Below are 19685 nucleotides of genomic sequence, written 5' to 3' on the forward strand. Positions count from 1 at the left end.
GTGAGCTGGCTGTGTATTTAGGTGACCACCCTCCCTCTCTCCTGCTGACAATAGCTCTATTCTTCTGGCTGCCTCTCATGTAGCTGCAAGCGTTTTTAGGACAAGCCCAATGTTATGACAACGGAATCGTGTTTACAGAGGGAGGCGCATGGACGACACACAATGGGTTAACCACCTTCAGCAGCGTGCCCATCTCCCTTTAACCCTTCACTGCCCTTATCAGCAGTGTGCCCATCTCCCTTTAACCCTTCACTGCCCTTATCAGCAGCGTGCCCATCTCCCTTTAACCCTTCACTGCCCTTATCAGCAGTGTGCCCATCTCCCTTTAACCCTTCACTGCCCTTATCAGCAGTGTGCCCATCTCCCTTTAACCCTTCACTGCCCTTATCAGCAGTGTGCCCATCTCCCTTTAACCCTTCACTGCCCTTATCAGCAGTGTGCCCATCTCCCTTTAACCCTTCACTGCCCTTATCAGCGTACCCATCTCCCTTTAACCCTTCACTGCCCTTATCAGCAGCATGCCCATCTCCCTTTAACCCTTCACTGCCCTTATCAGCAGCGTGCCCATCTCCCTTTAACCCTTCACTGCCCTTATCAGCAGTGTGCCCATCTCCCTTTAACCCTTCACTGCCCTTATCAGCAGCGTGCCCATCTCCCTTTAACCCTTCACTGCCCTTATCAGCAGTGTGCCCATCTCCCTTTAACCCTTCACTGCCCTTATCAGCAGTGTGCCCATCTCCCTTTAACCCTTCACTGCCCTTATCAGCAGTGTGCCCATCTCCCTTTAACCCTTCACTGCCCTTATCAGCAGTGTGCCCATCTCCCTTTAACCCTTCACTGCCCTTATCAGCGTACCCATCTCCCTTTAACCCTTCACTGCCCTTATCAGCAGCATGCCCATCTCCCTTTAACCCTTCACTGCCCTTATCAGCAGCGTGCCCATCTCCCTTTAACCCTTCACTGCCCTTAGCAGCGTACCTATCTCCCTTTAACCCTTCACTGCCCTTATCAGCAGCGTGCCCATCTCCCTTTACCCTTCACTGCCTTTATCAGCAGTGTACCCATCTCCCTTTAACCCTTCACTGCCCTTATCAGCAGCGTGCCCATCTCCCTTTAACCCTTCACTGCCCTTATCAGCAGTGTGCCCATCTCCCTTTAACCCTTCACTGCCCTTATCAGCAGCGTGCCCATCTCCCTTTAACCCTTCACTGCCCTTATCAGCAGCGTGCCCATCTCCCTTTAACCCTTCACTGCCCTTAGCAGCGTACCCATCTCCCTTTAACCCTTCACTGCCCTTATCAGCAGCGTGCCCATCTCCCTTTACCCTTCACTGCCTTTATCAGCAGCATGCCCATCTTTAACCCTTCATTGCCCTTATCAGCAGCGTACCCATCTCCCTTTAACCCTTCACTGCTCTTATCAGCAGCGTGCCCATCTTCCTTTAACCCTTCACTGCCCTGGTCAGCAGCGTGACCATCTTCCTTTAACTCTTCACTGCCCTTATCAGCAGCATGCCCATCTCCATTTAACCCTTCAATGCCCTTATCAGCGGTGTACCCATCTCTCTTTAATCCCTCACTGCCTTTATCTGCAGCATACCCATCTGCCTTTAACTCTTCACTGCCCTAATCAGTAGCATGCCCATCTCCCTTTAACTCTTCCCTTATCCAATCAGCAGCATGCCCATCTCCCTTTAACCCTTTGCTGCCCCAACAGCAGTGTGCCCATCTTAATTTAATCCTCAGTTGCCCCAATCAGCAGCGTGCCCATCCCCCTTTAACCCTTCTCTGCTGCATGCCCATCTAAAATTAACCCTTCGCTCCCCCCAACCAGCAGTGTGCCAATCTCCCTTTAACACTTAGCTGCCCCAATGAGCAGCATGCCCATTTTCCTTTAACCCTTCACTGCCCTTATCAGCAGCATGCCCATTTTCATTTAACCCTTTACTGCCCTTATCTGCAGTATACCCATCCCCCTTTAAACCTTCGGTGCCACAATCAGCAGCATGCCAAGGCAAGGAGATTTGTGATAGAGGTCATTGGGAAATCAGAGCACATTATATATACTGTATCTATTTTAACTAGATATACATATATGCAAATCCTATAATAATCCTATATAATATGTGTGTGTATATATTATATAGGATTTGTATATTGCCAACAGTTTAGAAACTAAAGGAGACAGTCCAGCTAGAAGAGCTTACAATGTGAAAGGGAGGGTGTGTGGCATAGTGTAATGTAATGCTGGTAATGTTGGGTGTGTGTGATCCCCAGCTGGGAGGAGGAAATGTCCCCTTAGTGACAGACAGCAGAAGGTCTCCCAGTGTCACCTGTCCCGGTGTCAGCTGGTTCCCATCCTGGTGTCCCCGGTGTCCCAGGTGTGTCGGGCCCCGCCCCCCGGGGCTTGGAATGCGGAAGCGGGTGGGAGGAGGAGTCCGGAGAGACACGGCGGGGAGAGTCCCGGAGAGAGAAGCCCGGGAGAGCGGGGGGCACCGGAGACACAGAGCGCATACAATACGGCTATGACACGTGGAGGCTCGGGCGCCGCCCGCATTGTATAGCATGCCCCCCGCCCAGTGAGCCATGTCTACCCATATCGCCCTCCCCCCGGACTCTGACCCTGTGCCCCCCGGGCAAGACTCGGGCCAGGCTCTGGAGCCCAAGAAGAAGAAGCATAAGAGCGGCACTCTGCGCCGTGCACTCAGCTGGCTACGCGGGCGGAAGAAGAAGAAGCCGTCGGAGGCCAAGCTACAGGAGGGTGAGAAAGGTGAGGAGTGCCAGGTGTGTGCCATATGGAGGGGGCACATGAGGAGGAGGAGGGTGGGGAGGAGGAGGAGGATGCTTAGCCTGGCTGGGGAGCATAGATAGATAGAAGTCTTCTTACTCTCACCACCTACCTGTCATGTATAGGCAAGGCACTGCTTCCAGGGTACCTGACCACCTTCATGCCAACAGGCCTAGTGCCTGCACCCCCTCCTACATACTAACCACATCAAACTCCTATTCTGCATATCATTCCCATGTTCTCTCTCAGCCCTGCTCACATCAATCATGTGCAACTAACTTTTCAAACTTTTTTTTTTTCTTTCCAATCCTGTCTTCTTATTTGATCCCAGCTTTCTGTTCTGTTTATTAAATATGCCATTGCATGTCGATAGAATCACAAGATACCATGTAATCAGAAGAAAGGCAGGGATCCTGTAAACACAACATTCTGCACCCCATCCAGGGCCTGGACAGGAGGTTCGCATGCCCTGGGCGCAATGGTTTATTGCAAGGATGGGGGCACCCTTACCCTAAGGGAGGGGGGGACATAGTTTGGCATTTTTGCCCTGGGCGCTGTCCCGGCACTGATCCCATCAATCTGTTCAGGATTTAGTGCCAGTTCACATTGGTGTGATTCGAGAACCCTGCGAATCCACTGCGGGTTCCCACATCGCACCCGACTCGCAGGCAGGACATACGCGAACTGCTGGGGGTGTCAATACAAAGTTAATGACACCCCCAGATTAGTTGGCATATCGCAGTGCGAACTGTCAATTCAGACAGGAATTGGATCGCATAGGTGTTAATAACCATGCAATCCAATTCTAGTGCGGACCCAAAAAAGGGTCCTGCACGACTTTGGTCTGAATGCGATGCAAATTTAGCCATACCATCTGTATGGCTGAATTTACATCGCACAGACATCGCATGTGATTTGCAGTGCGGTGCGAATCACATGCAGGGTCTGACATCGCATATGTGTGAACCGGCATCTAGTTGGGTGTATATTTTATTTACTGGATTTAAGTCCTGATTCACACTATAGCGATATCTGGCGTCAAATGTGATTCACACTACACTGCTCTGCAAATCACTTGCAATGTCTGTGCGATGCAAATTCAGCCATACAGATTGTATGGCTGAATGCGCGCAAGACCCTTTTTCTGGTCCGCACCAGAATCTGATTGAATGGGTGTTCATACCTATGCGATTCGATTCCTGCCGAATTGATACTTCGCACTGCGATATGCAAATTGATCTTATGGTGTCGTTAACTTTGTATTGACACTCCCAGCAGTTCGCATATGGCAATGTGAACTGCCTGTGAGTCAGGTGCGATGCGGGAACCCGTAATGGATTTGTAGGGTTCCCGCATTGCACCAATGTGAACTGGCACTCATAGGTACCACAGTGGTTTCCAAACTGCGGTCCTTCACTGGCCTCTATCCAGCCCTTGGGGCACTATTTCTCGAACTGATACAAGGTACTCTTCCTCTCACTGACACCAGTGATGTGGCACTATTCCCTTCACAGACACCAACAAAGGGGCACCATTCCTCCCACTGACACCAATGATGGAGCACCATTCCTCCCACTGACACCAATGATGTGGCACTATTCCTCCCACTGACACCAATGATGGAGCACCATTCCTTCCACTGACACCAATGATGTGGAACTATTCCCTTCACAGACACCGACAAAGGGGCACCATTCCTCCCACTGACACCAATGATGGGGCACTATTCCTCCCACTGACACCAATGATGTGGCACCATTCCTTCCACTGACACCAATTATGTGGAACTATTCCCTTCACAGACACCGACAAAGGGGCACCATTCCTCCCACTGACACCAATGATGTGGCACCATTCCTCCCACTGACACCAATGATGTGGCACCATTCCTTCCACTGACACCAATGATGGGACACTATTCCCTTCACAGATACCAATGATGAGATACTATTCCCTTCACAGACACCAATGATGGGGCACTATTCCTCCCACTGACACCAATGATGTGGCACCATTCCTTCCACTGACACCAATGATGGGACACTATTCCCTTCACAGACACCAATGAAGGGGCACTATTCCTCCCACTTAGGCCCCTTTCACACAAGTGCCTCTGTGTAGCGGATTCCACTTGCTTAGCGGGGGATCGCTCTGCTGATCCCAACTGAGCAGGTGGATGACAGGTCCTGTTCACTCCTCTATGGGGAAATCGAATGGAAACAGACTGACTATCCTTTTCTTCGGACCCTCCAGTTTCCCTTATGGAGCGGCCGATGTCAGCGGGCACCTGCCACTATCCGATCCTGCCTGTAAAAACAGACTGATGTTAGTCCTATTTTCCATCCGTCTGGCGGATCGGATAGAATCGGATGGAAAATAGAACCACCATCCGTCTGCAGGGGGGATCGTATCGGATAGGAGCGGGTGTCTGTTGACATCTGCCGCTCCATAAGGGAGACTGGAGGGTCCGATCAGGTCCGCCTGAAAAACTGACAGGCAGACCTGATCAGACAGACAGCCCGTGGGAAAGAACCCACTGACACTGGGCATTTTCTACTCCCACTGGCCACAGTCCACCATCCCCCCGCCCCCCCATAAAGTCTGAAGGACAGTAAATTGTCCCTTTGTTTAGAAAGATTGGAGACCCCAGATAAAGAACACAACTGACGTGATTCCGAATTGAATCTTTGCTATAAATACGCTTTTTGCAGCAGTAAAAGTACAGAGTTGAGGTCAGATGACAAGTAAAATGTCTGACGGCAGCTTTCTCTCTGTGACTTTGCAGATAAATATCAGGAGATAGCAAACACTTACATGGTACGCTGTTAATGAATAATTAAACAGCGCAGAAGTGAAATCTTTCTTATGTTTTCTCAGAGTCACAGCATAGAAGTATTAGAAATATAGCATGAGAGAAAGGCAAGTGTCAGTTCAAGGTCACTGCATATTACTGGGATGTATTTGATGTGTGGATCATCAGTTAAGAGACGCTTATTATTGAGGAGTATGTGTAAAGTCAGGCTGGATACTTGGGGCAATACATACCCATGTTCAGGCTTGTATGCTTTATTATGCTTGTTCGTATAAGTTTGGCTATGACATGTTGTGTGCTCCCAAAGGTAGGCCTATCCATCATGCTTTAGCTGCCTGCACAGTTTTACAATAACGTAAAGCACCAACGGTGATTTAAATTAGCGCAAATAATGCCTGGTGGCAACCCATAGACGTGAACATATGTCATCAGCACACTATTAGTGCCGGTTTACACACATGCGATGTCAGAGATCGCATGTGATTCGCAGCACACTGCTCTGCAAATCACACGCGATGTCTGTGTGTTGCAGATTCAGCCATACAGGTTGTTGGGCTGAATTCGCATTCGGCCCGGATTCGGAAGTCGCACAGGACTCTTTTTTGGTCTGCACCAGAAATGGATTTCATGGGTGTTCACACCTATGCGATCCGATTCATGTCTGAATTGACAGTTCACACTGCAATATGCGAACTGATCTGGGGGGGGGGGGTCATTAACTTTGTATTGATATTGACACCCCCAGCGATTCTCATATGGCAGTGCGATCTGCCTGTGAGTCAAGTGCGATGCGAGAGCCCCCAGTGGAATCGCATAGTTCCCACATCGCATGTGTGTGAACCGGCACTTATGGAATCTTAAAATGGATCTTCACTGCATCTGGGCACTACAAACCATAAACACTATTTAATTCATTTTTAATATTCAAAGCAAACTTCCCCATCCATCCATGTCTCCATGCTTTATTTTGTTGAGGAATCATTTTGAAAAACATCTCCCTTGCATTTCTGGCTGTGGCCATCTTGAGTAAGGGCAAATGATTCATGTAGCATTTACTTCCTGGAATTCTTCTGCCCCTAGCTCAGGCATGCATGCAGTAGGGTGAGTATAGCTGAGAAAACTCCTCCTCTCCTGAAGACACCTGGGATGCATGACATCATTAGTCTAGGAACAGAAACCAGAAAGTAACTAAAAAAAATGTGAAAAAAAGTTTAAAACAAGTGATTATGATATACTTTCTTATCTATTTACTAATTACTAAAGCAGCATGAGGATTACAAATAGTCAATGTTGATTGGGAGAATGAAGTTCCACTTTACCATATAGTGCAAATTGCAAATGTTCATTAATGCAATCACATCACAAACAGGGGTTGATTTACTAAAGGCAATTAGACTGTGCACTTTGCAAAGTGCAGTCACATTCTTCTAATGCAGTTGCTCCAGAGCTTAGTAAATTAGGTAAACTTCACTTTGCAAAGAATACCCAATCACATGTAAGGAAAGAAAAAATGCATTTTTGCTTGCACGTGATTGGATGATGGAAATCTTCTGCACATTTACTAAGCTCTGGAGCTACGGCACTTGCAGAGAGCACCTTTGCAAAGTGCACAGTCTATTTGCCTTTAGTAAATCTACCCCACAGTGTCAGTAGACCATTTCAAGGCTGTGCAGAACCCTTTTGGCAGGCATCTTTAATGGCCATCTTCAGGAAAAGTAAAAATTGTCCTCTTCAGTTGGGCTGCCCCTGTGTTACAAGAGTTAAGTGTTCATTTAGGGCTAGGGGGCTGCAAAATGCAGTTTTATTTACCTGATGTCCCCATCAGCCAGGACTCCCCTCTACTCCCCCTACCTTCCCACGGTAGTGGATTCTCCCTTGGAGTCCTCTCATTCATTGCTCATTCACTACATTGTACTTGATGACGTCAGAGGAGTGGCAACAGCCAGAGCATAGAGGAGAAGAGGCTGCGTGCAGAGAGCCTGCAGGAGAGAGGATCAGGTAAGTAAAACTGCTTTTTCTGGTGCCCTAGACCTAAACAAGCATTTAACCCTTGCAGTGCAGGGGCAGCCCCACTGCATAGGAGGATTTTTATTTTCCCCAGAGTCCAGCCCTAAAATGCCAGCGAAACGCTAGGGGGTTGATTTACTAAAGGCAAATAGACTGTGCACTTTGCAACGTGCAGTTGCTCCAAAGCTTAGTAAACGAGGTAAAGCCTCACTTTGTAGAGAGTACCCAATCATGTGCAAGGAAAAAAAAAAAAAAAAAAAAAAAAAAGCATTTTTACTTGCACATGATTGAATGATGGAAGTCAGCTGCGCTTCTGCTTATTCACTAAGCTCTGGAGCAACTACGGTTGCAGAGTGAAACTGCACTTTGCAAAGTGCACAGTCTGTCTGCATTTAGTAAATCAACCCCTATGTTCTTACACTTGATTTATTATGTTACGTTTATGTTACCCTGAGTTCTTTTATTGTGCAAAATGGGAATATATTAAAGTATAACTAAAGGCAAAACTTTTTTTTTTTTAGTTTTGGATAGAGTGGAGATGGATTAGAACACCTGACAGTTTTTATTGCTGCCTGTGCCTCAGTTAGGGAGATTCACCCTCTCTATCTCTCCTGTTTACCATTTTCACTAAGGCTACATTCACACCTGAGCGTAGCGTTTTCGCGCGTTTTTTACCGTCATTTTTACCGCGATTTTTACCGCGATTTACAGGCGTTTTTTGTGCAGGCGTTTTTAGATTGAATAGAAACCAATGGAAAACGCCTGTAATCTGCCCAAAAAGAAGCTCATGTACTTTTTTGAGCGTTGGGCGTTTTGCTTACAGCGTCAAAACGCTCAGATGTGAACAGGGGCCATTGAAATGAATAGGATTTGTCTTGTTGGGCGTTTTGAGAGCTGATCCTAGAGCAGAAAAACTCCCCAAAAACGCCCCAAAACGCCTACATGTGAACGGAGCCTAAAGGTGAAAGTAAAAGAAAATCCAAAATTTTGTGTTGTCTCCAGAAAAGTAATAGTGGGGAAATCTTCCAATGGGGACACTAGTCCTAGTGACCTGGGGGTCCCTAAGGAATTCCCTTAATTTGCAGGGATTTCCTCTTCCTGTTTGGCTGTGGGACAGGAAGTGAAAGGAAATTTCCGCAATGGGACACATATGGCGAAGGAAATTTGACCGGGGTTATAACCCTCCCTTGCTCTATACAAAAAGAAAAAAAAATGTTTTGAATATAGTTCTACCTAAAGTTGTGGCAAGTGTGGTTCTCACTTTGATTCATGAATGCTTGTCTTGCTGCCTCCTTGCACCAATGGAAGCAACACCAGTATGTGTTTATTACCTGGAAATGATTTATGCTCAAAAATGTGCTGTATTGAGCAAGACATTTGTGTGTTTGTTAGGTGTTAGTTGACCCTTGCTGTTGACAATATACATACGTACATGGAGAAGCATGGAGTGAGCCTTAAAGTGATATTAAAGCCTGTTTTTTTTTTTTATTAAATAACAAAAATGTTATACTTACCTGCTCTATGTAGAGGTTTTGCACAGAGCAGCCTGGATCCTCCTCTACTCCGGTCCCTCAAAGGCTCTACTGGCTTCTCCCTCATGCCGATTGGACACACAAAGCAGTGGCTCGGCCCCTTCCCCTCTCTCTCCTCATTGATGCACTGACTTTGATTGACAGCAGTGGGAGCCAATGGTGCTTGCTGCTGGGTCTCAGCCTATCTGGATGGAGCATCCCAGACAGCCAAGGCTCTCGTGCAACATTGCTGGATCGAGATGGAATTCAGGTAAGTATTTGGGGGGCTGCTGCACACAGACGGTTTATTATCTTAATGCATAGAATGCATTAAGATAAAAAACATTGTGTCTTCAGAACCACTTTAAGCCTCTTACACACGATGAGAATATTTGTCAAACAGAAAACGCATTCAGAACAATCGTTCAAAATTCTGTTCGTTTGTACACAGCTTTTGAAAGCCGAACATGACTGTTCATGTGAACATATCTGACGGGAGAAGCTGGAACATTTTTCTTGTAAGATAAAAGAACAAATGATTTTCATGTAATTAGTATAGTATTTGTACGAAAAAAATCTGCGCATTGTTTTTGCTTGAATACCAAAGAATACCTTACAATACAATACATTACATCACTTCCGAAGTTGTATTCTATCTAACATAAATTTTAGTAATTTTAGTAACCTATTGGTTTTCAATATGAGACTTGCATGCAAAAAACAAAACAAAAGGGATGATCATTTGTCCGATGGGCTCTCACTCACATACTGTATATGCAGTGCTGTTATGTGTCAGGAAGTGTTCGGCTGTTATGACAATCACTTGATCTAGAATTTATGTGGTATCACCATGCATGGCGGGAGTAGAAGAATTTTTACAATTCTACTTCCAAGCAAAATGACAATGTTGGTTCAGGCTTTGAGGTTTGTTTTACATTTGGCATTAAGGGGTTAAGAAGTAACCCTGATTTATTTTGTATCATGACTAAGATGAACTGTGTGTTAGTCATACAGACATGTATAGAGTGTACATTCTGTTCTGAAACTAAAGAAAAGTATATTCTCCCACTCCCCCCTGGACCTTCGCTACACTTGTTACATAGTTATTATCTGCCCAAGGCAATCAATGTGTGGTGCATAGAGTTAACAGTAATCAGTGCTGTATGCTGCCTATTATATACAATGATCTGGTTGTTAAAGTCAAGTTGTAGTATTTACGTGACAGTTATACATGAACACTATGCCTTCCATAGGCTCCAAGGATGTGTCCCCTGAATCGACCAATAAGGGCTATTTTAGGAAACAATCTATGTCAGCAACGGTGAACCTTGGCACCTCAGATGTTTTGGAACTACACTTCCTATGATGCAGTGTAGTTGAGCATCATGGGAAATGTAATTCCAAAACATTTGGTGTGCCAAGGTTCACCATCACTGATCTATGTGGTTTACCTTGGTGCAGACTCTGTGGACAGCCTCTAGCTGACTGCTATCTGGGGAAAACTTGAAAGTCCCAAGTGATTTTTTTCTGGATAAATCACTATTGCTTTTCAATGTATGTCCACACATAGACATTGGACTGCAGTCACAGATTTTCCATTTTGGGAGTGAAGATCTTATAACAAAATGAGTTGGTTCTGAGTCTTGTGCAACCCGTCTCAAGAGAAGGAAACTATCAGATTTTTCTTTTTTTTCAAATACATTTGTTTCAGGCCCCGTTCACATAGGGGCGATCCTACTTCGGGTGGCGACCTCGGAGCGGCCGCCACGGACTTCATAACATTGAAGTCTATGGCGGTCGCCTCCGGGTCGCCCCAAAGAAGCTCCGGACCCTTTTTCTAAGTCGGAGCGACTTGTGTCGCTCCTATTAGAACGGGTCCGCAGCTTCCCTATGGAAGGCGACCTACGGCGACCTGTGAGGCGACCAGGTCGCCTCACAGGTCGCCTTAGTGTGAACGGGGGCTTAGTTTTGTGTTTTTCTTACACATATACAAACAAAAGCATAACACAAATAAAAAAACAAAAAAAAAGATAGATAAAAAATAGATAAATAAATAGAACAAGAATAATGATTTGTGCTGGTATATATATAGCAGTTATCTCTGAGAAATGTTTACCGTTGCAGCACAATCATTGTAAGGGCTCTTTCACACGGTCCTCCTCCATAGGCGGATCCGTGCTGCTCAGCAGGGGATCGTAAACATTGATCCCTGCTGAGCAGGCAGGTGACAGCTCCCTCTCCGCTCTGTATTCAGAGAGGGAGGTGTCAGAGCCCCATGCATCTCTATGGGGGAATTGGATGAGAGCGGACCGCCAGTTGGGTTTGCACAGAGCAGCCCGGATCCTCCTCTTCTCGGGTCCCTCTTCGGTGCTCCTGGCCCCTCCTTCCTGTAGAGTGCCATCCGAGCCCAGTGACAGCTCCTTGTATCCATTCGGACATGGAGCCGCGGTTCGGCCCCGTCACCTCTCTCTCCTGTTTGGCTAACTGACTTTGATTAACTGAAGCTGGAGCCAATGGCACCGCTGCTGTGTCTCAGCCAATCAGGAGTGAGAGTCCCAGACGGTCGAGACAGTCATGCCATGGATGGATAGAGAGGGGGCTCAGGTAAGTATTACGTGGGCTGAGTGCAGCTGCTACACACAGAAAGTTTTTTTCTTAATGCATAGAATGCATTAAGAAAAAAAAAACGTTTTGCCTTTACAACCCCTTTAAGTTCCTCACCATAGACCCTTCATAGAGCAGCAACACTATGGACAGAATCAGGGAGATCATCCACACTAGTGGACACTATGGGGTTGATTTACTGAAGGCAAATAGACTGTGCATTTTGCAAAGTGCCGTTGCACTCTGCAAGTGCAGTTGCTCCAGGACTTAGTAAATGAGGAAAGCTTTAATTTACATAGTTACATAGTTAGTCAGGTTGAAAAAAGACACAAGTCCATCTGGCTCAACCAATAATAAAAAAAAAAAAGCAGTAAAGAAAACCCAACCATACAATCCCATATACACAATCCTATACCCGCAGTTGATCCAGAGGAAGGCGAAATTTGAAAAGAATACCCAATCACATGCAAGGAAACTAAAAAAAAATATATCATTTTTGCTTGCACATGATTGGATGCTGGAAGTCAGCAGAGCTTCTGCTCGTTTACTAAGCTCTGGAGCGTCTGCTCTTGCAGAGCGCAATTGCAATTTTCTAAGTGCACAGTCTATTTGCCTTTAGTAACCAACCCCTATATATGGGCAGGATAACCAAGAAGACCAGTCCAGATCTCTGTTCACCTCTCTCACCCTCCCTTCTTTCACCTTGGTTATAGAAACAAGTATGACTTTGTGATACATAAATGTATCACGTAAATTTGGGAGTAACCGTTTTTCATGTTTATATTACCATTTTTCTACATAAAAATTGTTCCGCAGTTGGAAATTCAGATTTCCATCTCATGTCTCTATTCTTATTATATAGTCCCTAGAATTACCTAGCCAAGGGGGTAGCAACTACAGAGGCAACATACATCCCTGCTGTTTGGAACATGTTGTGCAAACACGTGTTACGAGTCTAGTCTTAAATAATATACGGCAGTATTCATCCAGTATACAGCAAAGTGCACTAGCAATATATGTGTGATTATATGGGATTTTCCTTGTCCTGCCTATTTCCTAAATGGTCTAACATGACACACAAACACTTTCCTTCCTGTGTAGGTTACACACCCTTTTTCCCCGGAGCTGTGTAACACATGCTGGGCGTATCTGTGTGATATCACCGATTACATTTGCAGTTGTATGTAGTCTGTTATTCCTTTGTACGTTTTTTTTGCAGAAGTTGTTTCCAAATAAACATGTTTACATTTTTTTCTCCATATTCATAAGTGTCTGCTGATCTGGTACAAGTGTGATGTATCAGAAGGCAACTTGTCACATTCTAAGTAAATGTTTTAAATTTGTTTTAAGAAGAACTCCACCTAAATGCATGGCCTATAAACTGTTTTGCCTGCTAAAGTATTATGGATTTTGCTCAGCCAGCTTTGTGATCCAGGCATGCTTGACAGACAGCATAGTTAGAGCATTGACCTTACACCCAGAGAATTCAGCTCTGCTCTCTAGTAATCCGCCACTCCACACTAAATAAGTGAATAGGGATGCACTAAACTCAAGTGCAAATTGTGTAAGCCAATATGGAAAAGAGAGATAACAAAGGAAAGTCCCAACGATGGAAAAAACTGAAAAAGGTGATGTCCTTAGTAAATATCATGAATAGATGTCATACCACCCGTGCAGGTAGGAAAAGGAAGGGATGTGTATTGCTTCAAGAGGATCCTCCTCATGATGATATCTCACATCGCAACACAAAGTGTAACCTCTACCACATAAAATGCATGCTTACCAGCTTGTAAATGCCAATTTGCTTGTGGCTAATACCCAGCCAGGGCCTTTATCCTTAGAAGCGGCAAACAGATAGCAGTTAACATCAAATGGGACATTCCAACCCAAAGCATGGCATGACCATCCATAGGGCTCAAGAGAAACAAGATCCTCCATCCAATGGTGTTCGAGCCACTTGGCTCTCTGGTCAGCAGTACCTCTGCGTGCTCCCAACAGACTTCTGGATTGCCTCCAGCCCCCTGAACTCACAGGCTTCCCCAGTCTCCCATAGCTTACCAGCCTTTCCCAGTCCTTAGGCATGGAATCTCCCTTCCACAGGCTGTAGTCTCCAACAGGGGGAGAGCAGACAGTTTTCCTGACAGGGATCTGTCCTAAAACAACAACCACGTGGTCTTTTACCACTGATTTCTTTACTGTGTATGTCTCACAGCAGAGTTGCTGCTTATAGGGATTGTTGTAGTTTATAGCGCAGTTTTTTTCCCTTTTTTTGAACAAAAATGAGCTGCATGGTCAAGTTGCCAGAATAGAAGCCTTTACTGCGCTAATGTCTCAAAAAAGCTTGGTGAGGCATGTCAAGTTGTTGTGGGCCATATTGTAAGTGGGCTTTTTATAGCATTAGTGCAGTAAAGGCTTCTTTCTAGCGACTCTACTATGCAGCTCATTTATGTTCAAGTATTGTAATATTGTGCTCCTTAAAAACAACCACACTGTCTTTTTCTAGAACAGCCTATATTTCTCCTGAGGTTACCTGTAGGTTTTTATTTGTATCCCCAACAATTCCTCTGACAGTTGTGGCTGTGATCTTTCTTGGTCTACCTGACCTTGGCTTGGTATCAAGAGATTCCTGAATTTTCCACTTCTTATTAAGTGATTGAACAGTACTGACTGGTATTTTTAAGGCTTTTGATTAAGCCTGCACGATATTGGAAAAAAAATATATTGCGATATTTTTTTTTCAACGATATATATTGCGATATTGAGGGACACGTCAATCCAGCCTTTCTGACCATACAGGGTTAATATATGTTACTGTAGGGAATGGGATTCAGTGCACACTTCAGCCTTGTACCATAGGGTTAATGTTACTGACACTGTAGGGATTGGGAAGGATGCTGGGAATGGAAATCATGAAGCATGCAGGCAGCCTTGTAAATTTTAATTGCAGATACAGGGCACTGGGCAGGTCAGGGTTAATATAGTAAAATCAATTACTCAGTGACAGTCAGTGACAGTGTGGACTGTGGAATCGATCAGATTATTCAGTGACAGACAGTCTTTCTCACAGTGGTGGTGGTAGGAGGCTGGAGCGGTGGACTAGGAGCCGGGAAAGGATCACATCACAGCCACATACACTTACTCACTCGTGCACTGCAGCCCGCCCCACACGTTCAGTCTTACTCTCCGCCCTAGTTTTCTCAATGGCACATTCAGGGAACCAATCACTCCGTGATTAGCTGCACAGTGGAACCAATGAGGTGTGCAGGCACGCGTGATTGGTTAGCTGTGCAGCTAATCACGGCGTGATTGGCTCCCTGAATGTGCCATTGAGAAAACTAGGGCGGAGAGTAAGACTCACTGAACGTGTGGGCGGGCTGCAGTGCACGAGTGAGTAAGTGTATGCTGACCGCTGAAGTGTCCTGACTTCTCCCTGCCTAACACGGAAGTCTGTGAGTCCTCCGAGTCCCTTCCCCCTGCCTATGCAAATATCGTGACCTCGGCGATATGAATATCGCCTACGGCCGCAGCCGCCCATAAGTGAAACTACCTTAATGCCTGCTTACCTGAATCCTCTGCCCCTTCCACCCCAATTGTGAGGCTATCGTTCAGCCCGACTATCGTTCAGCCCTACTTTTGATATCCTTTACTATCTCTATAAAGTTCCATCACCTTGTTACGCATGTCTTTTGACAGTTCTTTTTTGCTCCCTGTGGTTCAGTATCTAGCTTTCTCAATGCATCAATGTGAGAGCTAACAAACTCATTGACTATTTATACGCAGACACTAATTGCAATTTAAAAAGGCACAGATGTGGGAAACTAATTACCATTTTAACCTGTGTGTCACCTTGTGTGTCTGTACCAAGGCCAAACATTCCAGGGTGTGTAAACTTTTGATCAGGGCCATTTGGGTGATTTCTGTTATCATTATGATTTAAAAAGGAGCCAAACAACTATGTGATAGTAAATGGCTTCACTACCCTTAAAAAAAGACAGTTTTTTGGTATGATCAGTCATATTTTCAATATGAATGCCAACATTTCATGATTTCTGCCAGGGTATGCAAGCTTTTGAGCACAACTGTACATTCATTTGAGTGGGCTGCCTAATGCACCAAAAGGTGCATGTAGCATTTTCCGCAGTGCAACACACATTTGTTGGCAGGGTGCTTTGGGGTGTCATTCAAAATCAGTGACACTACATCGCCCCAACGGGCATTACCACAGTGCAGTAGTTTAAATGGGCCCGAAGGAGCATCAGCACACTAATAAGAACATCTCTGTGTGGTCCTCTTCTGTTAGTGTCAGCACTATGCAAAGAATAAGGCTGGATTCACAAATATGCAAATTTGACGTTTCACATGCTTTTTGCATTCAAGTCACATGACATGTGAATGGGACTGGCTCCCAATAGAGCTGGTTCACACATGTCAGGGGTGGCCACATGCAGTTTCAAAAAGAATCCTGTGTGTTTTTTGGTCCGGTTCAGGTGCGAATTTAGGCAAAAATTTGCCCCTGAATCAGTGAACAGTAATGCACCGATACCCGGACTGCAAACTGCAGCCGCCCATAAGTGAAACTACCTTAATGCCTGCTTACCTGAATCCTCTGCCCCTTCCACCCCAATTGTGAGGCATTTATCAATAAAAAATTAGATACTTACTGTATGTTAGCACTATAAAAAAAAACATCAATTTTGATGTGCTCCTGCCTAATGCAGCATGTATAAAGTTACAGTTTATGGACAATTTGAAACATGTTTTTTTTAATCCTGCAGTCTGTTCACAGTTAAAGCTAAAATGCAGACATTTTGTGTGTTTGTTAATAAGTGAGGACTGACACACTATTATTGTAAATATACTGTGTATTCTGAAGAAAGATATTAAAGTCTTTTTCTTTTTTTAAAATAACAAACATGTTATATTTACCTACTATTTGCAGTAGTTTTGCACAGGGCAGCCTTAATCCTCCTCTTCTCAGGTCCCCTGCCCGTGCTCCTGGCTCCTCCCTCCTGCCAGGTACCCCCACAGCAAGCAGCTTGCTCTGGGGGCACTTAAGCAGGTACAATCCCAACCCATGGCTCTGTGTGTCCATTCACACATGGAGCTGTGACTTGGCTCTGATTGAAAGCAGCAGGAGCCAATGGCCAATCAGGAGTGTGAGTCCCCAGAGAGACAAGGTTTTCCTGGCCATTGCTGAATTGAGAGGGGGCTCAGGTAAGTATCAGGGGGGCTGCTGCACACAGAAGGTTTATTACCTTCTTGCAATGGATGCATGAAGGTAAAAAAAACCTTTTAATGTTGGCTCACCCCCTTCTGCTGCAGTGCTGCTTACATAGCAGCAGTGGGGGTCATTTGCTCCTGCTGCTGTTAATCAAATCTTGTAAGCAGAGAGAGGGGGCGGGGCTGGGCTGCACTATGTGTGTCAATAGACACACACAGTGTGGCTCAGGATCAAGCCTGCACGAATACCCCCAAAGAAAGCAGCTTACTATGTAGGCAGTTGGAGAAGAGGAGAAGCCAAGATCGCCGGCAGGGAACCCAGAAGAGGTGGATCGGGACTGCTCTGTGCAAAACAATTACACAGAGCAGGTAAGTATGACATGTTTGTTATTTTAACAAACGTTTACAATCACTTTAAAGGCCCTTTCACAGGATCCGCCGATCCCCCGCTTAGCAGGAGGATGATAGCTGTGTCTCCACGCTGTGTGCGGAGACACAGCTGTCAGGTCCCCATGCATCTCTATGGGGAAATCGAATGGGAACGGACCACCTGTCTGTTCTCATCCTATCCCATCCGATCCGCTGGGCGGATGGAAAATAGGGTTTCCATCCGTCCAGATTTGACCAATTGGATCAGATCGGATTTCAGCGGACATGTCTCTGCTGACATCCGATGCCCCATAGAGTTGCATGGCTGTTTGTTTTTCCCTATGCGTTCTGTCTCGAGGGTAGTAGATCAGAGAGAAAGGAAGTGACAGCCAGTCTCTGTAATTGGGACAACGGCAGCTACAGAAATATGGTTAGAACCTCTGTGCAGTTTTTGTTGCTGTCCATAGATGCCTGTCTCAGTCCCTTTACCCTTATTTCTTGTCCTGGTTTCATAGATTTCAAAGTTGGAGGATATCCCTGTAATGGAGAAATACACTGCAATAAAAACCCATCAGATTTTTAATCTTTCTCAAGGTTGGCCATACATTTACTTTCCTTCTACCACAGGGTTAAAGGAAGGATACAATGATTACTGCTGCTGGCTATAGCCGGTGGCAGTAATTGTACGAAGAAAAAATAATAAAAAAGGGGTCAATGTCGATCTATGGCTTTAGTTTACTTAAAAAATAGCTGAGTTTGGCTGTGAAGTGACACTAATCTCAGGTTAAAAAAATAAATTCTATTTAAGTATGTTTTCTTAACTTTCTTAAGTCCCTTCTAATGCTCTCAGCCTCCTGCAATTCTTATTTTTTTTTTTTGCTACTCTGGTCTGACTTCTATTAGAGGATGGCTACGTTCCTTCTCCACTGTCTCACTGTATGTAGGAATGTAGTCACCCTCTCTTGCTCACTTCTGAGATGGGCTAGATACTGTGGACTATGGGATTTGTAGTGTGCATAGAGCAGTGCCCATGACTGCAACTAATGTGCAATACTCATTCCAAATAAACAGAAGTGAGGGGAGAAAGGAGAGTTTTGGGAGCTCCAGGAGGAAGTTATAAGGAGGCAGAAAACACATCATAAACAATTTCATGGAAAAAAAAGACCACGGGACTAGTAAATAGTGGATGTTTATGGATTATTTTTTGAGAATAAGGATACCTTGTCAACCCTTACTCTTACATTATAAATACCTTTTTTTCATTTTTATGAGGGATCACATATTGTCTGTTCTCAGCTGCATAAAGGGCTCAGAGAGGTGACTGCAAGGGGGGGGGGGGGTGTATGCCAGCAGGAGATCATCCCAGTTAATGGCAGTCTGATCATTGGAGGACAGGCAGGCACAACCAAAAAAGTGACCACACTTGTATGGATGTGCTTCTATGCCTAGTGTGGTCAGTTTGAAATAGGAAAGCAAGGGGACTGGCAGGATCTCCAGGAATTTCACACAAAGGAAGCAATGCAAAGAGAAAAGGATACATTTTAACACAAGTACTGTACATGGAACAACAGACACATATCAGGAATATGAAATGTTGAGGTAACATACACTTTAGGCTCCTTTCACATTGATGTCAGTGACTATCAGTTGTTCAGGCAGACCCGCTCCTTATGGAGCAGCAGATCCGCTGACACCCGCCGGCATCTGATCTGATCCTGTCTGCGAAATACAGACGAATGAGGATCGGATCGGATGACAGTTGTATTGAAACGGACAGACGGTCCGTTTTCATCCGACCGCCCCATAGAGAACAGTGGTCTGTGTCCATGTCGGAGTGGACACGGACCTGTCATCCACCTGCTCAGCGGACAGATGCCCCGCCGAGCAGACTGATTCTCTTGATTGGAGTCCTCCCCGTATGAAAAGGGCCTAAAGTAAACAGAAAGAGATAGATAATTGCCAATTTTTTCTTTCAAGGCATTGTACTAGGATAACTGCTTAGTCAGGTGATTGCTGTCAAAACATATCGATCATAAGCTTTAAGCCATTGCATTTGGCTCACAGCATCTAACCATGGCTGTGAAAGCCTGGTCACAGTAGACACACATTGCACATTGGTCATGTACACAAGTCAGCACATCCGCAGTTCCACAGGTATATGTGATTGTGAACAGCAGAAAGTGTTAAGGTAGATCTACACCCTGGCGCCTAAACACATAGCCAATAAGGATATGAGCCACCTAGCAGCGTGACACGCTTACTGCAGCCTGGCGGGATGTAGGGGAGAGTTTCTTACTGACATTGGTTGTATTAGGCAGTTTAGGAGCTGGAGAAATCTATATCTATACTCTTTTTTCTTTGAGTATATTTCCTGA

General features: G+C 45.3%; 1 protein-coding gene across 1 annotated transcript in view; it reads left to right on the plus strand.

The window, feature by feature from the left end:
• Nucleotides 1-2358: 2358 nt before the first annotated feature.
• NHSL3 (NHS like 3) overlaps nucleotides 2359-19685 on the plus strand; it is a 95421-nt gene continuing 78094 nt past the window's right edge. The window contains exon 1 of the mRNA XM_082245800.1: nucleotides 2359-2769. Within this exon, the coding sequence (XP_082101926.1) occupies nucleotides 2586-2769 (184 nt within the window). The 5' untranslated portion in view covers nucleotides 2359-2585. The remainder of the gene's footprint in view (nucleotides 2770-19685) is intronic.

This window comes from Pelophylax lessonae (assembly GCF_965119305.1).
Source record: "Pelophylax lessonae genome assembly, chromosome: 2".
In the NCBI taxonomy this organism is placed as follows: Eukaryota; Metazoa; Chordata; class Amphibia; order Anura; family Ranidae; genus Pelophylax; species Pelophylax lessonae.